General features: G+C 38.1%; 1 protein-coding gene across 1 annotated transcript; it reads right to left on the bottom strand.

The window, feature by feature from the left end:
* LOC121428767 (putative RNA polymerase II subunit B1 CTD phosphatase RPAP2) lies at positions 1-23019 on the bottom strand. The gene is made up of 7 exons (XM_041625585.1): positions 22803-23019; positions 13594-13708; positions 11540-11704; positions 11178-11266; positions 9447-10587; positions 2823-2926; positions 1-425 (listed from the first exon to the last, which is right to left on the bottom strand). The coding sequence occupies exons 1-7, from the start codon at positions 22865-22867 to the stop codon at positions 272-274; spliced, it is 1833 nt and encodes a 610-aa protein (XP_041481519.1). The 5' UTR covers positions 22868-23019; the 3' UTR covers positions 1-271.
* Positions 23020-23665: the final 646 nt, after the last annotated feature.

Below are 23665 nucleotides of genomic sequence, written 5' to 3'. Positions count from 1 at the left end.
AGGATTTAAAGTCGAGTAGGTGTGTCTCAAAAATTAATGTTGTTGTTGTTGTTGTTTTAGCTTATAAGGCGCGTGTCATTCAGTAGTGAATATTTGCGCCAGATTAAGATACAACTTTTGGTAGACTTCACTCAAGACCTAATTGTGAATTTAATTGTATGTGCCCTCAGAGTGCAGACAACTTAACCCTGTCCCTCGCATACACAACAATAGAGTAAAGGTATCTTCATGAATAGAGGTATAGAGACATCATGGAACAGAACGTATGTACTTACATATGGATGAGTAAAACTGTAAGTAGAGTCCATGCTATGGGTTTGAAGGAGATATTCTGGTTACCAGGGTGGAATGTCCTGACCAGATCGGTCATCAACGGATTGACCTCATGGACAGACAGTTGGAGAGAGACTGCAATGCCCGGCAAGCTGGAAAGTAAATTGATTAATCAATGATCATATTAAGTGACAGGATCATCAAAGATGAACTGAAAAGAGGCAGAGGTGGATCCGGGAAGGAAAAGGGATACATGCAACCTCTTTTTTGTAACGATAAATGAAAGTAGTTGCAGTAAACACTGATTAATGAGTAAGGCCCATATTCTGTAGTCAGGTTTAACTTAGACCATGGTCTAACTCTGTGCCACCATTATGGGAAGCCAAAAGTGTCAAAAATATAATTAAGTTGCATGCTTCTTATATTTACTGTGCTATTCCCTGATTCATCGATGGTGAAGACGATGGATCTATTTATACTTCCTAGACAAGCTTATATGACACCTAGATAGATCCATGTGAATTGATTGCTTGTTTGATATCGATCATTCAGCCCATTTTACAATGACGTCATCGACCATGCAATTTTAGATCCATTCACAAACCAAACTTTCTCTGCATGAGTACGTTTTGCATCGAAATTCATGAATTTCATATGAAAAAAAAAATCATTTTTCAGGTGTCATATAAACCAATTAGTGAATGTCTTTTCATTCGTGCAATGGACAGAATACTTCACTTGGTGAAAGATGAGATATATATCCATTCAACGAGGCGTAGCCGCGTTGAATGGATCATTTCATCTTTCACCTCTTGAAGTATTCTGTTCATTGCACTCATAAACATTCATTTTCGTATAATGAACAATTTGAGAGCCAAATGAGCTGAAATATGATATCTCTACTGTTAGTGATTTATGTAACAATTGGCTATCCATAATTAAACCACAACTTTAAACCTAAGTTTAAGTTAAACCCGACTTCAGAATACGGGCCCCTTTCTGTAAAGCCACGGTTTAACTGTCACTATATTATCACAGATCTAAATTTGGTACATTTACATTAACTGAACTTTGTAACAAAATGAGCCAGTCTATTGTTTTTTGTTTTTGTTTTTCCTTTTCCACGTCATTGATGAAGTTCTACTGCACCAGTTGCCAGTAAAAAAAAAAGGATTAACAATGAAAAAATAAGGTTGGTCTGCACATTTTTGGCGTCAAATTTGAACAAGTGGAATGCCTCTGGCCGTCTCACCTGCATCACGCGGTTCAATATAGCAGCAGTGCTGACTTTGCATACTACTCTGACTCGCACAAGATGTTCAGTGATACATGGTTACTCTTATGTCCTCTTTTTATGAACTAGACCAATAAACTTACAGAGATATGATGGTTATTCAACAAAAAACCCCAACATGGCCAAAGTTCATTGACCTTACATGACTTTTGACCTTGATCATGTGACCTGAAACTGGAACAGGATGTTCAGTGATACTTGATTACTCTTATGTACAAGTTTCATGAATCAGATCCATAAACTTTCAAAGTTATGATGGTAATTCAACAGATACACCCAATTCGGCTAAAGTTCATTGACCTTTGACCTTGGACATGTGACCTGAAACACGCACAGGATGTTCAGTGATACTTGATTACTCTAATGTCCAAGTTTAACGAACTAGACCAATAAACTTTCAAAGTTATGATGGTAATTCAACAGATATCCCCGATTCGGCCAAAGTTCATTGACCCTAAATGACCTTTGACCTTAATCATGAGACCTGAAACTTGCACAAAATGTTCAGTGATGCTTGATTACTATTATGTCCAAGTTTCATGAATCAGATCCATAAACTTTCAAAGTTATGATGGGAATTCAACAGATATCCCCAATTCGGCCAAAGTTCATTGACCCTAAATGACCTTTGACCTTGATCATGTGACCTGAAACTTGCACAAAATGTTCAGTGATGCTTGATTACTATTATGTCCAAGTTTCATGAATCAGATCCATAAACTTTCAAAGTTATGATGGGAATTCAACAGATATCCCCAATTCGTCCAAAGTTCATTGACCCTAAATGACCTTTGACCTTGGTCATGTGACGTGAAACTCATGCAGGATGTTCAGTGATACTTGATTAACCTTATGTCCAAGTTTCATGAACTAGGTCCATATATTTTCTAAGTTATGATGACATTTCAAAAACTTAACCTCAGGTTAAGATTGCGATGTTGATTCCTCCAACATGGTCTAAGTTCATTGACCCTAAATGACCTTTGACCTTGGTCATGTGACATGAAACTCTAATAGGATGTTCAGTAATACTTGATTAACCTTATGGCCAAGTTTTATTAACTAGGTCCATATACTTTCTAAGTTATGATGTCATTTCAAAAACTTAACCTCAGGTTAAGATTTGATGTTGACGCCGCCGCCGTCGCCGTCGGAAAAGCGGCGCCTATAGTCTCACTTGCTTCGCAGGTGAGACAATAAAAAACCACCCATATGAAATTGAAATATATCAGATTCATAAAAAATAGAAGCTTACATTGCACCAAGTTTATCAAGTATGATCTTTCGTCTGATGGTCAGCTGTGCTCTAGAGTCTACAGGTGGTAGTGATTCTGCTCTTACAATGGATTCCACCAAAGGCTGAAAAATTATATATAAAGAAAAAAGAAAAGCTTATGAAGCATTTGCCTGCTACAGTCGACTTCCGTTACGGAACCAACACTGTACAGCTACCAACCTTGTACTAACATGAGTATCACTAGGGAGAGCGATTAATACTCCTGCCTGTAATGCGTAAAATTGAGTTATTGGTCAGGCAAGAAAAGTGAAAGGTGGCACCTTAACATTTGACCTTTTGACCTAAAATCAATAGGCTTCCTGGGATCCATGCTAGTATCATACAAACCAAATTATATGAGCCTAGGTTGAGTTAAACTGAAGTTATCGCATTTACAAGGACTTCAGTAGGGTAAGATGAAAACATGTCACTGTGACCTTGACCTTCGACCTTTTGAAATTAAAATCTACAGGCTTCCTGGGATCCATGCTTGTATCAAACACATCAAATTTATCGAGCCTAGCTTGAGTTAAACTGAAGTTATCACGTTTACAAGAACTTCAGAAGGGTACAAAGAAAACATGTCACTGTGACCTTGACCTTTGACTTTTTCACCTCAAAATCGATAGGCTTCCTGGGATCCATGCTAGTATCAAACACACCAAATCATTTGAGCCTAGCTTGAGTTAAACTGAAGTTATCGCAATTACAAGGACTGCAGACTACTTCAGGGTAAGATGAAAACATGTCACTGTGACATTGACCTTTTGAATTCAAAATCAACAGGCTTCCTGAGATCCATACTAGTATCAAACACACCAAATTATTTTGAATTATTACCTGAATGAGGCATTTTGGAGACATGATATAAACGCGTATTTTGTCTATCTAACTGATTAACTCAACATAAACTACGTCACAATGGCTCGGTCAGCGATCAGCTGAATGACGAGTGACCATAATATTCGTACACCCCTCCTCCCCGAAAAGAGTAATTTTCCTACTGCACCTACGTACAATAATTAGCGGTCCATAATATCCGTATTCCGAGCTCATCAATCCCCACCGCATTTGTGGATGCGTATAAAGAGATACGCTTCATAAGGATCCGCGCACCAACAATATACGTCATAATAAAGACAACGCCGGATCCGAGCGATTGGAAGTACGTCACAATGGTAAAGTGCAGAATTGACACTAGAGGCTTGACCAAGGTAAGTCCAACAATTTGGTTATATAATCTATCAATATGTTAATTTAATGTACCAGAAAGTGGTAACAGGTAATAATAATATTGACTGGCGTTACTTTCTGGAGTTGCCCATAAATTCTACTTTTTGAGGATTATTTCCAAGTTCCGAGGTCATTCCATTTGGAAAACTGAAGTTATAATCATTGACATGCATACTGTGTAAGTTTCGTGATTTATAGGAACTGTTATGTGTTTTTCATGATGAATCTGAACGCGTTACTTTTTGAACTGTCTGTGATTATATCCTGCCATACATTTGTGGGGACTCTTCCCGTAACTGACCGTCTAGATACAAGGCGGGTTAGTGCTTCATTTTCGCTGGACATGTCAACGCCAAATCCACGGACTTCCATTCAAAAGTACACGATAGACGAGCTGTACAAGTTACGTAACACTACAAAGGACGTGTTACCATTAGACGTGAGAGATACGCTAAGGTCACTTGGCATTGCTAGGCACCGACATCGTGGTCGCCGCGGTGGTAGTCACATCAGACGTTCTATTCCTGTTCGATTATCCTCACGGAAAGTTTTGGACAGTGAGTACAATCCCTCTTCATCACGAAAAGAGAATCTGATCCACATTAACCTGGTAGAGAAAACTAGAACAAGGTATTACCTCCCGTCTATATATTTATGTAACGCAAGATCTCTAAATAACAAACTAGATGAGTTTTCGGTTATAGCTGGGGATTATGACCTGGATCTATGTGTAATAACAGAAACATGGTTCACTCACGACCAACCTTCGTCATCATATGGAGTCGAAGGTTACCAGGTCTTCACAAAGTCAAGACAAGGTCGCAGAGGAGGCGGTGTTGCGATATACTCCAAGTCACGCCTTAACCCGACACCAATCCAGTTCCTACCAGTAGCTGATCCCCATGAGGTAGTTTGGATCCAGATCAGACCCAACCGTCTTCCACGCTCAGTCAGCAGTATTTTCATTGCAGCTGTCTACTCCCCACCGGATAACGAGGTGGAAGCCGAACTCTTGCAATACCTGACAAATTGTGTTGACGACATCAAGACAAGACATCCATATGCCGCCTTAGTCATCCTTGGAGATATTAACAGGGTCGATATCACACCCCTGTGTTTTGGAAATCAGTTGCTCCAAGTTGTCAAAAAGGCCACAAGAGGTGAGGCGATTCTTGATCAGATCATCACTAATCTCCAAGCCTTTTACAATGAACCGGACATTTCGTCACCAATTGGACTGTCTGACCATAATGCTGTCTTGTGGTTGCCAAGAGAGAGCCTTCCCCACCAGACAAGTCTGTCAACCAGGAAACGAACTGTCAGACCTATGAGAGAGTCAGATATTCGTTCCTTTGGCCAGTGGATTTGCAATCACGACTGGTCCGAGGTTAACCAGGAGGACAGCCTCCAAGTGATGTGTGACAATTTTTACGACACACTTACCAACAAGATGAATGAGTATTTCCCTTTGAAGACGATAAAGCTACATCCTACAGACAAACCTTGGATTACGCCTTACCTGAAATCTCTCATTCATCAAAGACAAGTTGCTTTTCACATTGATCGAATGAGATGGAGATACCTTTCGAACAAGGTTGCGCGTAATGTAAAATCTCTGAAATCTAAATTCTACGTTGATCGAGTTCAGAAACTGAAACGTGACAACCCATCTAGTTGGTACAAGAACATAAAAATCATGACTGGTACGGATAAAAGAATGAACAACGACATCCGTGTTCCAAATATCCAAAAGAACGACCAGTGTGGTATAGCCAACGCAGTCAATGACTTCTTTGCTAATGTTAGTGAAGATATTCCAGCACTGTCTACGAGTGAGTTACCTGCTTACCTTCCTTCTGGTAAACCCACTACGATCCAACCGTGGGAAGTTTACAAGGAACTTAGGAGGATCCAACCTGGGAAGTCAAGCGGGCCTGATGGGATCCCTGCACGTCTCATTCGAGAATTCGCTCTTGAGCTCTCTTCACCTCTGTGTAAGATCCTGAATGTGTCCTATGCCCAAGCCTCCGTGCCATCGCAATGGAAAAAAGCAATTATTGTGCCTATTCCTAAGGATTCCCCACCTAGCACCGTTGACAAATTAAGACCGATCTCACTCACAGACCATTTTTCCAAGATTGCAGAGCTATTCATCGCGAAACGCCTGTTAATGGACATTAACCCTTACCTAGACACCAAGCAATATGGATGCAGACCTAGGGTATCCACCACTCATTGCTTGGTAGACATCGTCAACTTTCTTGCTGAAAGCTCTGAAATATCTAATAATGTATCTACTATTGTATGTACAGACTTCAGCAAGGCTTTCGACAGAGTCAATCATACAATCGCAGTCACCGAATTGATCAATCTTGGAGCAAGCCCGTATACTATCCAGTGGGTATGTGACTTCTTGACGAGTCGCATGACGTGTGTCCGTTACCAAGGAAAGTTTTCAGATTGGCAAGTAGTTAAAGCAGGTGTCCCCCAAGGTACACGCCTTGGTCCTTTGATTTTCCTTGCCTTAATCGATGATGTTTTACGCGACCAGCCTGTCGCTCACTGGAAATATGTAGATGACATGACAATAGCAATTTCTCGCAATGTCTTGGATCGTGATGATGTGTTGCACGACTCGCTCTCTATCCTTCAGTCATGGTGCCGTGATAACCATCTGCTACTCAACCCGAGGAAATGCTCCACCATGCAGGTGTGCTTCAAGAAAAATCTTCCTCCGCCAACTCAAGTGAACCTCAATAATGAGGAGCTGCGTGCCGCAAACGAGATTAAAGTGCTCGGGGTGATCATTCAAGGAAATCTTAAGTGGGACGCTTACATTCGTGACATCGTATCGCGAGCCAACCGTCGAATGTTCATGGTAAGATCTCTTAAACGGTTCGCTCTTCCACTACGAGACTTGATTGTCGTATTCACAGGATTCGTGCGTCCTCTACTTGAATACGCTTGCCCTGTTTGGCACGGTTCGCTGACCTCAGCCCAAAGCCAAAACATCGAAGCTGTGCAGAAGAGAGCCCTCAGAATCATCCTCGGCTCTCAATATCACTCATATGAGAATGCTCTCGAATCAGCACAGCTGCCTACCTTGAGAAGTAGACGTGATCAACTTTGCTTACAATTTGCTCGGAAAGCTTTTCAATCTGGGTGCCCATGGTTTGATAGGAACACAAATACAAGGACACTAAGAAAAAGAAGAATATGCATCGAACCTAGAAGTAGAACTGATCGCTACAGGAACAGCCCAGTCCCCTTCTTTACGAGACTTTTAAACTCACATGGACTGTGAAGAACTATGTCTTTATACCTTTGTTGCTTTATTTGTAGCTTCTCTTAAACTGTAACTGACTTTTGAAATATTTTTCTAATTGTTAATTTCTGCAGTAATCATTCAACTTTCTCTTCCGAAAAATCACTGGCTAATGTTATAACCCACTTTACACCTACATTTTTGTTCAGATCATATTACTTCCACGTCCTCTTATTTTAATTTAAATTTCTTTTGAGATAATTCATTCATTACTCCGATTCCCTTAACTATTATTATTACCATCAACACAGTGTTTATTTAGAATCATTATCAAGCATGTCGAGAGCAATCCCAACCCAGATTACTGTATCATTTATAATATTTATACATGTTTTCCTCCTTCAGTTCCACCCAATTAATAGCTTTATTTTTTTTTCTTTTCTACAAAGCAAGTAATTTCATACAATCCTCTCTTCAATCTACATGTATTGTTATTCATTCAAAATTGGTTAAATATATATTTATGTTAAAATGTGCATTATGTTAAAGGTATATACATCTAGTCTACTCCTAACCTTTCCCCATTCCTGTACTTGACATTACTTCTCCCTCTCTATGCTTTTCTTTTTGTATCCCCTTTCCAGTATTATACACTAGCATACTTTGTTATTTTTTTTACTGTTTCGCTTGTTTGTTTACTAAGATTTTACTATGTACAAATTCATGCAATTCAGCCTTTGGCTGCTAATTGAATTTTTATCACAATAAATACCATTTATCTATCTATCTATCTATCTATACCAAAAATATTTCCCTCACTAGACCCATATCGAGTCGAAGATGAGGGCAATATGAGACTAGTTTGGGAAATATATTTGGTATCTCCCTCAAGGCCAATCAATATTATATAAATATTGTCTCACAAATGACCTTTGGTCTAGTTACATTCATCCAATTACAAAAACTTGTGTAAGTTTTATGAAATAGAGACATAGAGAGACAATTTTTCTAAATGGGATATGATTTTCTATTAAAAAAAATCCCAGTGTAGAAATCCACTATATCAGGAGGAGAGACCTGTGGGTCATAGTGATTCAGTTCGCATAGATGAACACAGCATGACCTACATGTGTACAAGGTATACACTGAATGTACAGTGCAGCTAATAATAGCGTGTGTATAGGAGATACACACAGCAGAAGGCAGTAAACATAACCAACAGACTTTTTGAATTAGAGAAAACTGGTCATAAGCTGAACCCATCTACTAGACAGTTCTCAAAATCAAGCTAATAAATTGCTACTTGTATCTAAATTACAGTTTTTCATCCTATATTGTGGTCTGTTTCAGGGTTTTTTAGGACAAATACAGGCACTCATACACATGTTTTGTCTCAGTTTGAGAATTTTTTAAATCAGCTGCTCACAAAGTTAAACGATCCCTTTAAAAGTCATGCTTTAATGCTTAGATTTTATACACCCTACATAAACCAGTATCAGTTTTAGGTTGATCTATATGGGGTGCACATCTCTGCTTCTCTACATCTGAGAATTGGTGATTGATCCATTTATAAATTACATTTCATTTTTAAAATCCTGATAATTAATTCAATTTAGAACTTTTAAAATTCATAACTTTCTTATTCTTTGTCCAATATTCTTCAAAGCACTTATTGTATTGTCTGACTTTTTTCTTTTTCCTCTAAAACATCTTTCTACATGTATTTGGGTTGGATTCCACTTTAATTGTTCTTGAGTTTTTGTCTTTTATTTATGGCTATATATCAACACCTTGAACAATCTGCAGGGTGGATATGGTGCACAGTAAATCATATTATACCACAAAAATATATTGGGGGTTTACAATAACTGCTCAAAATGGAAATAGCAAGTTTCGCTCAGCGATATACAGGGTTTTCAGCAACACAAGCATATGGCAAGCCCTTTTCACATTCATTCCTTTTCTTGATAGCAAGAAATAAAATTTGTATAGAATATTTTATTTCTTGAATAGGAATAGAAGGAACAAAAGTTAAAAGGGTTTGCCTGCATTGTTGAAAGCACTGTCCGTCGCAAAGCGAAAACTCATTATAATCTATCACCTACCTTTAGAGGTTCTTCTTCGTCTTTCACTGCAGGTTCGGAAGGAGCCGTCATCTCACCTCCCATGAAGAACTCCCTCACTCTCAAGGCGTACCTCTCCTCTTCTTCCCTGCGGAGGCGGTCAAAGTCTGGCATGGGTTTGGACGGGGCAGGAAAGGCACCCTCTCGTAAATCTTCCCGGTCCAGACGATTTCCTACCCGCTTCTCAAACTCCTTGAGGGCCTTCTTCTTGAGGTCTTGATCACCATCTTTCAGGTTGCCATCTTTACCAGTATCAGAGTCACCAGAGTATACTTGGTCTCCTGACTTTGTGAAGTGCCCACCATAGATGTGTCTCAGTGTTTCATCCGTTCTCCACTCCATGATGCACTGTTGGATGTGTTGCAGGATGACAAGCATTGGATTTTCAGCTGAAGTCACTTTCTTCTTTTTCTTTTTAGCTTTCTTCTTCTCGTGACTCGTTCTTTGATCTGAGGAGGAAAGGGACTTCTTTGGCCGAGTTTCATCAGCTTTCTTTGTATCATCCTCTCTCATTTCCTCTGGAGCAATATCTTCCTCCAAATCAACACTGTCTTTACTCTCTGCTAATCCAGTCTGAACCAATTTCATCTGGTTTAGTTTATCCATTCCATCTTTAGCAATATTCTCTTTGTTTGGCACTTCACACTTCTCATTGATAATATCAACAGTAGAAGCGGTCTGATCTAGTTTGCTCTGGTTGGACAAATGTAATTCATCAGGTGGATGTGTATGCTTTGTCACTTCTTGTTCTTTGTCAACAGTACATGAAAGGGATTTAGCAACATGCCTTGGACCTCCATCATGGCTTCTGGAATCTTTCGTTCTGTGATTCTGTCCTTCTTTTGTAGGTCTTTCCACAGACTCTGCAATTCTTCTCAGCATCTCTTCTCTTCTCTTATCCTGGTCCTTCCTCCTCTGATCCATCTCTCCATCTGACTTGCCCAAACCCATTCCTGATACTCCAGAAGTCAGACCTTCCTGGCCTTGAGAAGGGCCCTCTCCTGTTTGCTCTTTGGCATTTGGCATTTCCACTTCCTGTTTCATAATGATTTCATTCTGAGGCTTGAGACTTGTGTTGGTGGCAGCGCTGGCATCATTCTCAAACAGCTTGATACGAGGGATGCTGGAATAAGTAGATTAAAATGTTTATCAATACTGAAATTTAAAAACAGCAATGACTTTGAGTAAAAAAAATCAAGCATCAAGTCGATTGATTAAAGGCAGATTTGTAGTTGATTTGCATGCAATTGCCACTCAAGTTTCTTTTAATGCTCCATTATGCTTGCTTTATAGAATTGCATTGGATTTGCAATAGAACAGAAGTTTTTGGTAACACCAAAATAATCTGTGATGGAACCCACAACCCACTGCTCAACAGGCTAGTATTCTACCACCAAGCATGCCTCATTTGTGTTTTCTACTGAAAATTAGAAAACAAAGTCCATGTCAACTCTTTGCCCACTTTGTTCGACTAGAGTCATATACAGAAGATCGCCAACTTCAATTCAAGTCATGTTTAATCCACAATACACACAGAGTGTATCAAGTCTATCATACATTTAAACATACACAACAGCGATGTATGCATCACGTTGTACAGTGTACAGACAGAGATTTTCTCTACAATACAGCTATCAATGGTTATTTTGAGTTGAATTAGCAAAGTCCCTGAGTTAATAAAAGCCAGTGAGTATTGGGTGGAACTTTTCTTACTTTTTATGATCTCTCGACCAGACAGGTTCATCGTTGAGTTGAGCCTGGTAATACTTATAAGCCTGAAAACATCTCTGACTGCAGAAGTTCTATAATCAAATATTAAAAACGAGACAGAGATAAATGAAAGAGGGAGAGAGAGAAAGGGGGAGAAAAACAAAGCAGGAGAGAGAATGACAAACGTTAATCAAATTAAAGGGTTTGAAAATGAATTTTTCCAAATTGAATAAAATATGATGAGTACTACCCGTTTGTGGGCTAATTATTACAAATGATAAAGATCAATATTGATCGCATTGATAATTAGAGTATTTAAAATTGATCACTAAGCTTTGTTGGGAAGGGTTCAGCAACAAACCTACCTTTCTCTCTGTGATATCAAAGACCTTCTTACTCTTGAGTGAGATGTGGTATTGCTGTTTTGGGATGTTAGTTAGTTTGTTGGCGCACATGGGATAGCCACAGAGCTTCTCGATAGCTCTCTCAACGGCCACATCTTCAAACTGCTTACTGGTGATGTATTTACCCTGCAAGAAAGAAGGCAGTGTGAATAACATTAATAATGATGATGATGATGATGATAATAATTAAAATAATAATAACATTAATAATATAATAATAATCAATCACATTAATAATAATAATAATGTTAGTAATAACAATACTATTACTCCTACTACTACTACTACTACTACTACTACTACTACTACTACTACTACTACTACTACTACTACTACTAGTACTACTACTACTACTACTTCTACTACTACTACTACTACTACTACTACTACTACGACTACTACTTCTACTACTAGTACTACTACTACTACTACTACTTCTACTACTACTACTACTACTACTACTACTACTACTACTACTACTACTACTACTACTACTACTACTACTACTTCTACTACTACTACTACTACTACTACTACTACTCCTACTACTAGTACTGATACTACTACTGATACTACTACTACTACTACTACTACTACTACTACTACTGATACTACTACTACTACTACTACTACTACTACTACTACTACTACTACTACTACTACTACTACTACTACTACTACTACTACTACTACTACTACTACTACTACTACTACTACTACTACTACTACTATTACTACTACTAAAACTACTACTACTACTACTACTACTACTACTACTACTACTACTACTTCTACTAGTGTGGAAGCGTCGTGGTGTAGCGGTTCTGACTCTCGCCTTGTAATCAGAGGGTCGTGTGTTCGAATCCCACCATGGCCTAGCGTCCTTTGGCAAGGCGTTAATCCACACTTTGCCACTCTCCACCCAGGTGTTAAATGGGTACCCGGTAGGATGTGAAAGCCTATATGTAGTATGCCTAGCAATTGAGTCTTGGAACTCTTGTTGGAATGCTCCCCAGGGAGTGGAGAAGGTGCATACATTGTATGCGGGCATGCAAGGATCCGATGACCGGGGTAATAATATGTCTGTAAAGCGCTTAGAGACGTCGTTCCGATGTATTAAGCGCTATATAAATGCGGAATATTATTATTATTATTACTACTACTACTACTACTACTACTACTTCTACTACTACTACTACTACTACTACTACTACTACTACTACTACTACTACTACTACTACTACTACTACTACTACTACTTCTACTACTACTACTACTACTACTACTACTACTACTACTTCTACTTCTACTGATGATGATGATGCTGATGATGTGATTCTGAAGCATGGTGGCCAATTTGAGGATCCCCATAGAAAGTACAAGACTTTTTAAATGTCCATAACTCACTTATTTCTTAACCGATTTTGATGAAACTTGTTTTAAATTGTCCCTCCCATTTTACTCTTTCCAATAAGATTGCTTTAAAGCCTGTAAAAACTTTGGTAAAAGGTCAATAATGTGAATTATATTGAATATTCAGTAACATCCCAGTACTATAAAAGTGTAGGGGTTGTTAAATGCTTTTTCAGCCATCGGAATTCAAACTTTGATTTTTACCAGCCTTTAGAATTCAAATATATCTAGCACCCTCTCTTGGTAATTTGTTTTATTACTATTATTATTACTTGTAGCTTTAGAAAACTTACTTAACAAATCTAGTACATCAGGAAATTTTCAGCTCATTGCATGCTTGAGAAGGGATGTTATATAAATAAACAAGACAATAATACAAAGATACTTAATTTCCAACAGGCAACAGACCAAATTAATGTATATACTCACATTTAATTTTTAATTTTAACCTTCACATCAAAAAACTGTTTTCGGACACAGCGACACACTTTCTTAGGGAATTTACCAAAACTAAAGATAGATTTCAGTCAACTATTACATTCATAGAAAAGTTGTTGTAAAGTATATGTTTTCCATTTAAAAATGGACTGAATTATACTTACACAATCTTCAAAGAAAGACTTTGAGATGGATGTTTCAAGAAGGCGCTCTACAATCTTCATTGCTCTTCTCTCACATTCGACCCGTTTCCTTGCTGCTTCCAGAAGTTCCTCTTTCCTAAAAAAGTGGGTTTAAATAACAGTCAAAAATTGAATCATCTACTGGAATTTGTTGAAAATTGAAAGTATTAACTTTCTAGTATTAATACTAGGAATAATCAGGAATCTTCTGGTTGGGTGAGGAATTTATCCTCGAGAGAACTTACGGACAAGGAAGTGTCGGTGTTATCGAAGGGACTGAATTTTGCTGTCACACCACAACGGTTACCGATAACTGAGATTATCACCGCCACAGAGTCGGCTATTCACAAAGCCAGGTTAGATACTGCTCAGGCGGAGGAACTCCGACACACCGTAAGCGCCGCTGTCAAGCACGCCAAGCTCCCCGCGGCGAACATCACAGCGGAGGAGAATTCAGCGATAGAGGAATTGAATAAAAATAATGACATCGCCATTGTTCCAGCGGACAAAGGAAGATGTGCAGTAGTGCTTGACAAAAGTGATGACGAGGATAAATGCCTGACATTGCTGAAGGACAAGAACACCTATCGCCAGATTAATTACAATCCAACGAACGGCTATCAGAAGAAGACTTGTGCCCTCATCAATTCTTTTCATGCTAACGGTGACATTAGTGAAGAACTGAAAAGACACCTCACCCCGGCCACGGAACCGACGGTACCAGCGTTTTATGGTCTCCCGAAGATCCATAAACCAGCTCCGATTCCAGTAAGACCTATTGTGAGTAGTATTGACTCTGTAACCTACAATTTGGCTAAATTTGTTGCACGAATTCTGAGTCCGTTGGTGGGTAACACTATACACCACATCCAGAACACAGATAACTTTGTCGAAGAACTTAAAACGGTCAAATTAGATGAGAATGAAACAATTGTATCATTTGACATGAGTGCCTTGTTCACTTCCATCCCTGTTGTCGACGCAATCACGGTAGTCCGTCAATGTTTGATCGACAATGACAGCTGGAAAGACCGAACTAAGTTGAACATTGATCAGATTGTGGAGGCTGTTTCTACTTGTTTACATACTACTTATTTCTCGTTTAAAGGAGTACATTATATACAGCAACATGGATGTGCCATGGGTTCTCCTGTCTCGCCCATAGTTGCTAACCTGTATTTGCAAGACTTCGAACAGAAGGCAATTTCGAGCTACCCAGGCAGAAAACCTAGAACTTGGTTGAGATACGTGGATGACACCTTCGTTATCATCCACAAGTCAGAGTTGCACGACTTCTTCAAACACACACATCAACAACCAAGACGTGAATATCAAGTTCACACAGGAAGCCTGTAAGGACAACAAACTTGCGTTCCTTGACTGCGAAGTACAAATAGTGGAAGGAGGCAGTTTGGATTTCCGAGTATATAGGAAACCGACTCATACCAACCAGTACTTACACTTCAACTCTCACCACCCCCTGGTGCATAAACTCTCGGTGATAAGGACGCTGTTCCATCGAGCGGACAGCGTTGTGAGTAAACCGGAGGACAATTCGGCTGAAAAGAAAATCATTACGAACTCTCTTGAAAAGTGCGGATATCCCAGCTGGGCGTTCCAGAAAGCCACACGTCCGAAGCAACCTCGACCTGTAAGACCTTCGGAAGAACAGTCGAATACTCCGGATAACCAGTCTGACGCTGCGACAGCCCAACCTCGCCAGAATAGGACCCTTGTTACAATTCCCTACGTTGCGGGTCTATCAGAAAGGATCAGTCGCACTTTTGGTAGGTTCGGAATCTCCACCTCACATGAGCCGCACAGAACACTGAGACAATTGCTTGTGCACGTGAAAGACCAACCGGTCAAGGATAAGAAGCGAAACGTGGTCTATGGTATTAGATGTGAACAAAGCGAGTGTCAGGATTCCTACATCGGTGAAACTCAACAATCACTGAGAGCTCGGATGTACCAACACCGTAAATCTACTGGTTCCGCAGCCATTCCTGAATCGGCGGTTTTCACCCACTTGAACGCGACGGGACACACTTTCAACAACAAGGACGTGGTGATCCTGGACAAAGAAAGCAGGTGGTTCGAGAGGGGAGTACAAGAAGCTATTTGGGAAAGAGTGGAGAAGCCAACATTGAATCGGAGAGGTGGTTTGCGGTTCCAGCTGTCACACGCCTGGGACCGAATCCTACAGGAAGTTCAAAGCTGTCTCTCACGGGATTAACTTCCGCCCCTGGGGAACCAAGTGACGCTACGGTCAGCTGACTCTGGCGCGGAGTCACTTGGAAAGACGTGATTGGCTTTCATTCGCCTGATGAAGCCAACAGCGGTTGGTGAAACGTCGCGACGACAGAGAATTGTAAGTTAATACTTTCAATTCAACAAATTCCAGTAGATGATTCAATTTTTGACTGTTATTTCAAGATTACTGGATGAATCATAATATTCATGGAAGTAGGTTTAAAGTGTTTTAAGATCAAGTCCACTCCCAAGACAAAGTAATATATAAATACATGTACATATACTTAAACAGCATCAACCTCAAGTGACGAAACCGCATATTTTTTAATTGTTGAATTACCAAACTTATTCAGTCAATCAGCACGTATAAAATGTAAATATTGATTTTTAAAAAAAAAATTTATTATAATAAAAATTATTTACAAATTACAATCAATATTTACATTTTATTATTCAATAAAAAACATTTTTAATTTATGAATTTTTTTCAAAACGGCACTTCCTAGTGCCGCTATGTAGGTAGTATGTAAGTGTACACCATATCAAAGCAGGTTCAAGGGTCAGACTAGCATTGTATCGCAGTGTTTACAATATGGATACAGGACATCGGTCTGGTAAGAAAACTCTTAATTTTTCTTTTTAGGGGGGGAACTAAGATCCCTTAACACGCATTAGGAGTAAGGGTATGCAATTTAATAAAATTTTGGTCTATAAATGGACCACTAGTTCTAATGTTAAATATGAAGGGAATTCCCTTCTGGACTAATATCTTCTCCACAGTCAGATAGGATGCCTTGTCAAGACTCCGTGAGTTATGACAATATCAAAATCATAAAAAATATGCTTGCGGAGTCCTCAAGACTAAGCGGTGGGCATTGACCTCGAAATGTTAGAATTTTACTTAGAGTAGACTTGCCATGTCATGATGAATTGAAATTGAATGATTTCCAAACAGCATGAACAGTTTATGGTAGTCTTGAGGACGCAATGATGATGATTTTTTTAGATATGTCATATACTTCTTCATCATTGACGTCTTGACACTCTCTCCGTAGTGTCTTAAGCGAAGGACCAAAACAAAGATGGAATTCCCTAAGAAATCCATCTTTTTAAACCAAAATCACGAGAATTCTATTAATTTCATTCATTCTTACACCTTCCTACGCCTAATGCGTAGGAAGGTTTTAAATATTATTATATAAAAATTTTAAAAAATGAAGATTTCTTACCGAACTGATGCCGTGTAGACCCCTCGTTCCACATGTAAACAACGGAAATACAATAGCGTCGACCCTTGAACCGCTTATGTATGACGTACTTCCGGAAAGCAATGCCGTCTTAACGAACAATTTAGAGATAAAAATTCTTATTTAACAAATTTATCTCGTGATCATAAATAATTTATATATATTGATATGAATTATTTATAATCAAAAAATAAATTTAATATTTACATGTGGAACGAGGGGTCTACATGGCATCAGTTAGGTAAGAAATCTTCATTTTTTTTTTATTTTTATATAATAATATTTAAAACCTTCCTACGCATTAGGCGTAGGAAGGTGTAAGAATGAATAAAATTCATAGAATTCTCGTGATTTTGGTTTAAAAAGATGGATTTCTTAGGGAATTCCATCTTTGTTTTGGTCCTTCGCTTCAGACACTATGGAGAGAGTGTCAAGACGTCAATGATGAAGTATATGACATATCTGAAAAAATCATCATCATTGCATCCTCAATAGGCACGGCCATAGTCACTAGATGGCGCTGTCGCGGAAGTGCTCAAAATTTGTACGTAAGTTTTGTCTGCTTGTCAATCAGTGCAATTGCATAGCGATGCGATATCGTCAACATTAAGCCCCTGTCAGCACGGATGAATATGATATTTTCTCTTTGTGATTGTCCTCCCGTGCGATGAAAAATATGTCATCGTAATGCATAGGACTTTCGCGAGCTACCGAAGTCATTTTCGTGCCCCAAATTCCATGAAATCTTCCAAAAATAACCATGAAAGTGTCGGTAAGTCAAAAATGTTGAGTTGCTCTCAATTCTTACCTTATTTAGTTGTATTTCTTGCAAAATGGGTCTCGAAGTGTTCTGGATTTTCCGTTGATTGTGAAACTTGAATTGATTTCCTTTCTGTGTCTTGCAGTGAAATTGCAGCGCGGGGAATCGCAAGGGCTGTGGAAGCCCTTCTCAGTGAGGTTTACAAGCTGAGCTGCCCTAGAATTCGGTCGAATTTCGAGCCATTTTAATCGCGCGCACGGGATGATTAATTAACATCACTATTAGAGATCAAGATTACGTCACGTACGTGCGTACGTGTGATACACAGAAATGAAATTGAACTTGAATCACACGGAATCACAGATTCACAGTCAAGAAATGCTTTGTTTTCTTTGTTTGCTAAATGATATCCTGAATTTAAAATCATGAATAAACACCAGAGTAATGACATGAAGGAGATAATCATGGTCACATGAGGAATAACTAAATATTTTCTGAAAACGAGTGAATATGATGGAGCAATAATGTGCATGCAGTGGAAAATGAACATTCACCTCACTGTCAGTGCCGTGGTGTCAGTCACTCAGTGCTTTTACTGCCTTTTACTGGCCTTTTCTTTGCACTGCCGCCGCCACTGGTTTTCTTTTGCCAACTAGATTAAAACTCATTTATTAATATGTTTATTGCAATTTTTGAATAAATGGTAATACAAAGTGGAAAAAAATAATGAAGATAAAAATAATTTGGACTAAAAACTTGTCATGCCATCACCCCCCCCCCCCCTCTAAAAAATATACACACTATCTTGAATGACTCGTTTAATTCAATTTGCATTGAAAAAATAATTGTATTCATGCAATTTTTATTTCTCATTGTTTCTGCCAGAATATCAGATGCCATTATGAGTACCTCACCACAAGGTTGAACTCCTAAACATCTTGATAATGACTATCTACTGAGATATATCTTGCCTTCTTGAGATTGGAAGGTTTAAGTTCAAGTCAGGGTGACCTAAGGCCCTACTAACAAGAAGAATCCAGATTTACATAAAAACAAATCCCACGAAAGATACAAACTTATTTTACTCATAATGTGTAGTGTGTATGTGAGACACTGTGTTTGTGTTTATTTTGAGGAGGACCTCCTGTCTGTTTTTATTATTTTATTGACTGAATGAATGATCAATACCTAAAAGTGAGAACTGATTTTTGAGGAGAGTACATTAGTGTATGGTTTTGAGTGAATTTGAGTAACTGTTTTTCTTTATTATTTTTCTCATAATTATTATTTTGCCTTTTATTATAAATTTTAAGTTATATATTGTCAGTTTATTTAACATTAAGTTGAAGTAACCAAATTTGATCAAAGTGTTCAATTCTTGGGATAGAATTTTATCAGGTAATAAAACTGAGTTTGGTAAATCTAAAAAAGGATACTGAAAAAATATGAACACTTGGAGATGCTCACTAGGAAAAAACATGAAAGGAAATGGAACTTAAGTGGATGTTATAGCTTGCCTTTCGCAGATCTCCAAGCACCAGGAATCATAGGCGGCGGAAGTGGGGGGGGTGTACCCCCCTAAATTTGAGGTGGGGAGGGGACGATTCCCCCCCTCAATTTTTTGTTGATAACCTTATTATTTAATTATTTTTTGGCTTGTCAATTTTCAATTTTGTTTTCTGTGCCCCCTCCCCCCCCCCCGAAGATATGATTTGGTCACTATTTTTTTGGGGGGGGTCAAAAAATTTTGGCGGTTCCCCCCTAAAATTTTTGGCTTCCGCCACCAATGCCAGGAATGATGATGTTCAACTGAGAGTTGCTGAAGTAGAATCTCCGTTTGTCTGTGAACTTGTTATAGAGAATGATTATTCCAGGACAAGTTAGATGATATTACCCAGCCCATAGCATACATCCCAACAATGGAATGGAGGCAATATACCCCTGTAATACATGAAGTATCATATTATCTTCAGGTTGGTTTGGAAAGTAAGTCTTAGAAGTCAATATTAACGTCTGCCCAACAAAATGGTACTATCTGGCAATTTGGTGGTTCAATCACAAGCAGAAAAAGTTTAGTAAATTGACACTAGTAAGATAATTAAACAAATATAATACAGCCAAACTGTCTGACCCCTTACTTGACTACTGACTTAACTAATTATTAAAAAATGACAAGGGATGCTTAGGCCCTTTGTAACCATTGCATTGGGCAGACTTTGAAGCAGATGACTAGAATTCATACTTTCATGAAGATGAAAGAACATCAAAATGATTATTAAAATTTAGCAAATATGAATTTATAACACTGTCATGGTTATAAACAATAATGAATTTCTATCAAGTAAAATGACAATACAATGTAAGAAATAACTGCAATAAAGTAATTTCATTTCCAAAAGATATCTGCCATAATTCAATAACCAAATTTCTCAAGATATTTCTTCTTCTGCGCAAAGTGTATGAAATGCTCAGTGTAAATCATGCTGTTTATAAATCTCTAGGGAATCTTTTTTTTTTCAAAATGAAAATACATGTAAACTTAATCAAAACCAGGGGCGGTTCCAGGATTTATCCTGGGGGGGGGGCACATTTTCAGGATGAAAATTTGTCGAGCATACTTTGATGAAAATGGCATATTTTCATTACATCTTGATTGTGGCTCTCAAGGGGGGGGGGTTGAGCCAGATGTGCCCTCCCCCAGATCCACCAGTGATAAAAATCAACATTTGTGAAAGATTGCATACCTTATACTGAATGGGTAAATTCAATGAATATGTCTACAAACAAAATGAAACTAACATGTTTGGATAAATTGCTTATTTTTGTTTCAAGAAAGAATTCATTAATAACAGCTTAGAGTTATTGAGAAAACATCAAGGAAAAAAAAAACATTCTGATATGCAATAATTATATCTGTTATATATGCTTTGTTTTTTTTTCCCAAAAATTTAATCCTTGACATGGGGGGGGGCTAGTGTAGTAGTCAAATTCAACCCCCCCCCCCCCTGTTAAGTAAAATGCTTTATCGAAATAAGATTATGCTATCATTTATAAATTACTGCATTTTGGAGCCCATTAAAATTCAAAATAAATTTAGAGGGCAGTGCCACACCTTATTCACTAAAATAAAGCAGGGGCATGGAGAGGACTCAAAAACTTTATCAGCAGGGGCAATAATTTTCACCGCAATGTCAATAGTACTATTAGATATCTTTAAAAAATCCTGAAAACACATAATTAAAATGAAATTAAACTTCTCCCAGGAAGTGCCCCTGCATTACAGCCCTTGACCAATATATTCTCAAGAGGTTCAATAATTCCTTCTCTTCCCATGTAGATGTAGTGCGAATGTGTCTGAAAAAAAATGATAATTTAAAAAAAAAGGATCATTATTAAATATTGTAGAGTGAACAGAACATATCATTTTTTGATCTGGCATTGGAAAATAAAAGGAAATTAATTAACACCCCCCCCCCCTTCAACATTTTTTGTTGTTTGCTTCTGCTTACAACTTTATAAATTCAACTGATACACCTTTCAAAACTTTTGGCTCCATTGTTATGATTATGCCACTGTTCAAGTATTATTTATTTGAAAACCAATGCTAAGACTATAAGGTGAAATGAAATTATATAAAGAAAAAAATTATTTCACAAAGTATAAAATCATAATAATGTAGGTCATGTTGAAATTAGACCCTTGACTGGACTCAAAATTAGATCAAGTGTAGTTTAGACCAAATGTAAATTAGACAAATTGTAGACCAAATGGCAATTAGAAAAAAAATTAGACCAAATGGGTCAAGTCCATTTGGTATAAAGACTAAAATATATATATCTAATTTTAAAAAATATATAATTAAGTAGGTCATGCTGAAATTAGACCAACTGGACATTTCAAAAAATGAGAATTAGACCAAGTGTAGACCAAATGGGTTTAGCCCATTCCGTATTAGACTAAACGAGAAGTGGGCAAATTGCATGTGGACCAAATGAATATACATATTTACACTGTGGAACTGCATGATATAAAGCCAATTTTATGTACCAGTATTTGACAAAGTAAACAAATATATAATTATGTAGGTTATGTTGAAATTAGACCAACTGGACATTTCGCTGAGAATTAGACCAAGTGTAGTGTAGATGAAATTGCAATTCAGTAGACCAAATGGGTCTAGCCCATTTGGCATTAGACTAAATGACAAGTGGGCAAACTGCATGTAAACCAAATGAAAATACAACATGTACACACATTTCACACCTGGGACTGAAAAAGAGAGCCGTAGCAGACGACGGAGATGTGTACATGATATGTGTCCGCAAAAAACGTGCACGCATGTATGTACTAACATGAAAAACAGCATATGGGACGATCTGACAAAAAATTGCACATGCGGGGCTATTGGAGAGTCACAGCATCGTGATCGTTAAAACTATCGATAGTAACTACAGTGCATAACGCATGTACCGCGATGTCTATGACTTTTTCCGACCCATGTTGGTGCTATGAAATCGCTCTTTTTTACAGTTTAAATGAATTTTACGTAGGTTTTAAGTGGTTTCACATGATAAATTAGATATTAAGAAATTTTTTGATATCATTCTTTGGGACAACAAACACATTTTGAAATTCTTGTTGTCCTGCCTATAGATCCTCAGGCTCAAGATCAAGACTAAGTTTATGGTGCCTCGAGGCTCGTGGGGAAATTTGCTCAAAGTCGGCCAGTGCGAAACTGCATTACCATTGGCATTAGTGCCATTTTTAATTCATGGTGAACATGTCGCAATCATATTTGGAGTTTCTTAAATAGAACGTCAGTAAGTAAACGAGAACTGCTCATTTTGATTTGACGACCACATATAACACAAAAATCAATATGTGGGGACACACATTAAAAACCAAAGACGTTCGACAGTGGAAGCAGATACCTTTTTTCATCATTCTGGAGGTTAGATTTTCTGACACGTGTTGTTTTCCCCGATAGTGCTGACATCTTCGAATTTACCAGATAGTAAGGGCATCTAAATTTGCACAATACGACAGCAAAGTCTTCTATTCGCCGGAAAATGTCACCAGTGCAAGAGAGCACATTTTCATATGGGCGCTGACATCTTTTATAATATAAAACTGTGTTGTTCAAGACAATAGAGGGGGTTCCACCCAAAATATTTGTGTTCCACGGTCAGGATGTGCTCTGCTGAGACTTCATCTGGCTTCGCGGCATCCCCTGATTCCCCTCCCTCCATATAGGAGGAGGGGGACTGAGAAAAAAAAAACAGAAAATGTTGAAAAACTCCTCTGAAATAGCGGAATTTCAGTCTAAGATTTGTGGTACAAGAACCAAGATTGTTATCCAGTAAAATGGTGGAAGGGGAGGGGATTGTCATGACATCCAAAGTATTAAAAAAAATTAAAAAATAAATTCATGAAAATAATCATGGGATGAACTACAAAAAGAAAAGAACAAACATCCCTATGATCTTTTAAATAATTAAAAAGGAAAATGTGAAAAAATAAAAGGGGTCCCAGAAGGAATTTGGGGAATGAAAATAAGGCTCACAGGAAAATGAGATATAGAGATTGAAGTCTCTATTTTTTTTCGTTTGGAAAATAAATGACGTCGATCTCTGGGCGTCCTCGAAGGGACCGGCGTTACAAGAAAGGGGTGAACCCCGCATCTCTTTATTTTTTTTCTAGTGGTGAAAATGAAAGAAGAGATTAATATTTTTTGAAGAGAGGTATGAGATGATTAACAGTATAATATGTCTACCCCGATAATTGATAAAAATAT

This window comes from Lytechinus variegatus, chromosome 15 (assembly GCF_018143015.1).
Source record: "Lytechinus variegatus isolate NC3 chromosome 15, Lvar_3.0, whole genome shotgun sequence".
Classification (NCBI taxonomy): Eukaryota; Metazoa; Echinodermata; class Echinoidea; order Temnopleuroida; family Toxopneustidae; genus Lytechinus; species Lytechinus variegatus.
This window is presented reverse-complemented; position numbering and strand designations above follow the sequence as displayed.

Bases quoted from the DNA above. Each gene is read 5' to 3' on its own strand.
- LOC121428767 (XM_041625585.1), bottom strand. From the start codon at position 22,867: ATGTCAGCACTATCGGGGAAAACAACACGTGTCAGAAAATCTAACCTC. The intron at 13,709-22,802 runs GTATCTGCTTCC...CCACTTTTTTAG, and splicing joins CTCCAGAATGATGAAAAAAG to GAAAGAGGAACTTCTGGAAG. The intron at 2,927-9,446 runs GTAGGTGATAGA...ATAATTTTTCAG, and splicing joins ACGAAGAAGAACCTCTAAAG to CCTTTGGTGGAATCCATTGT.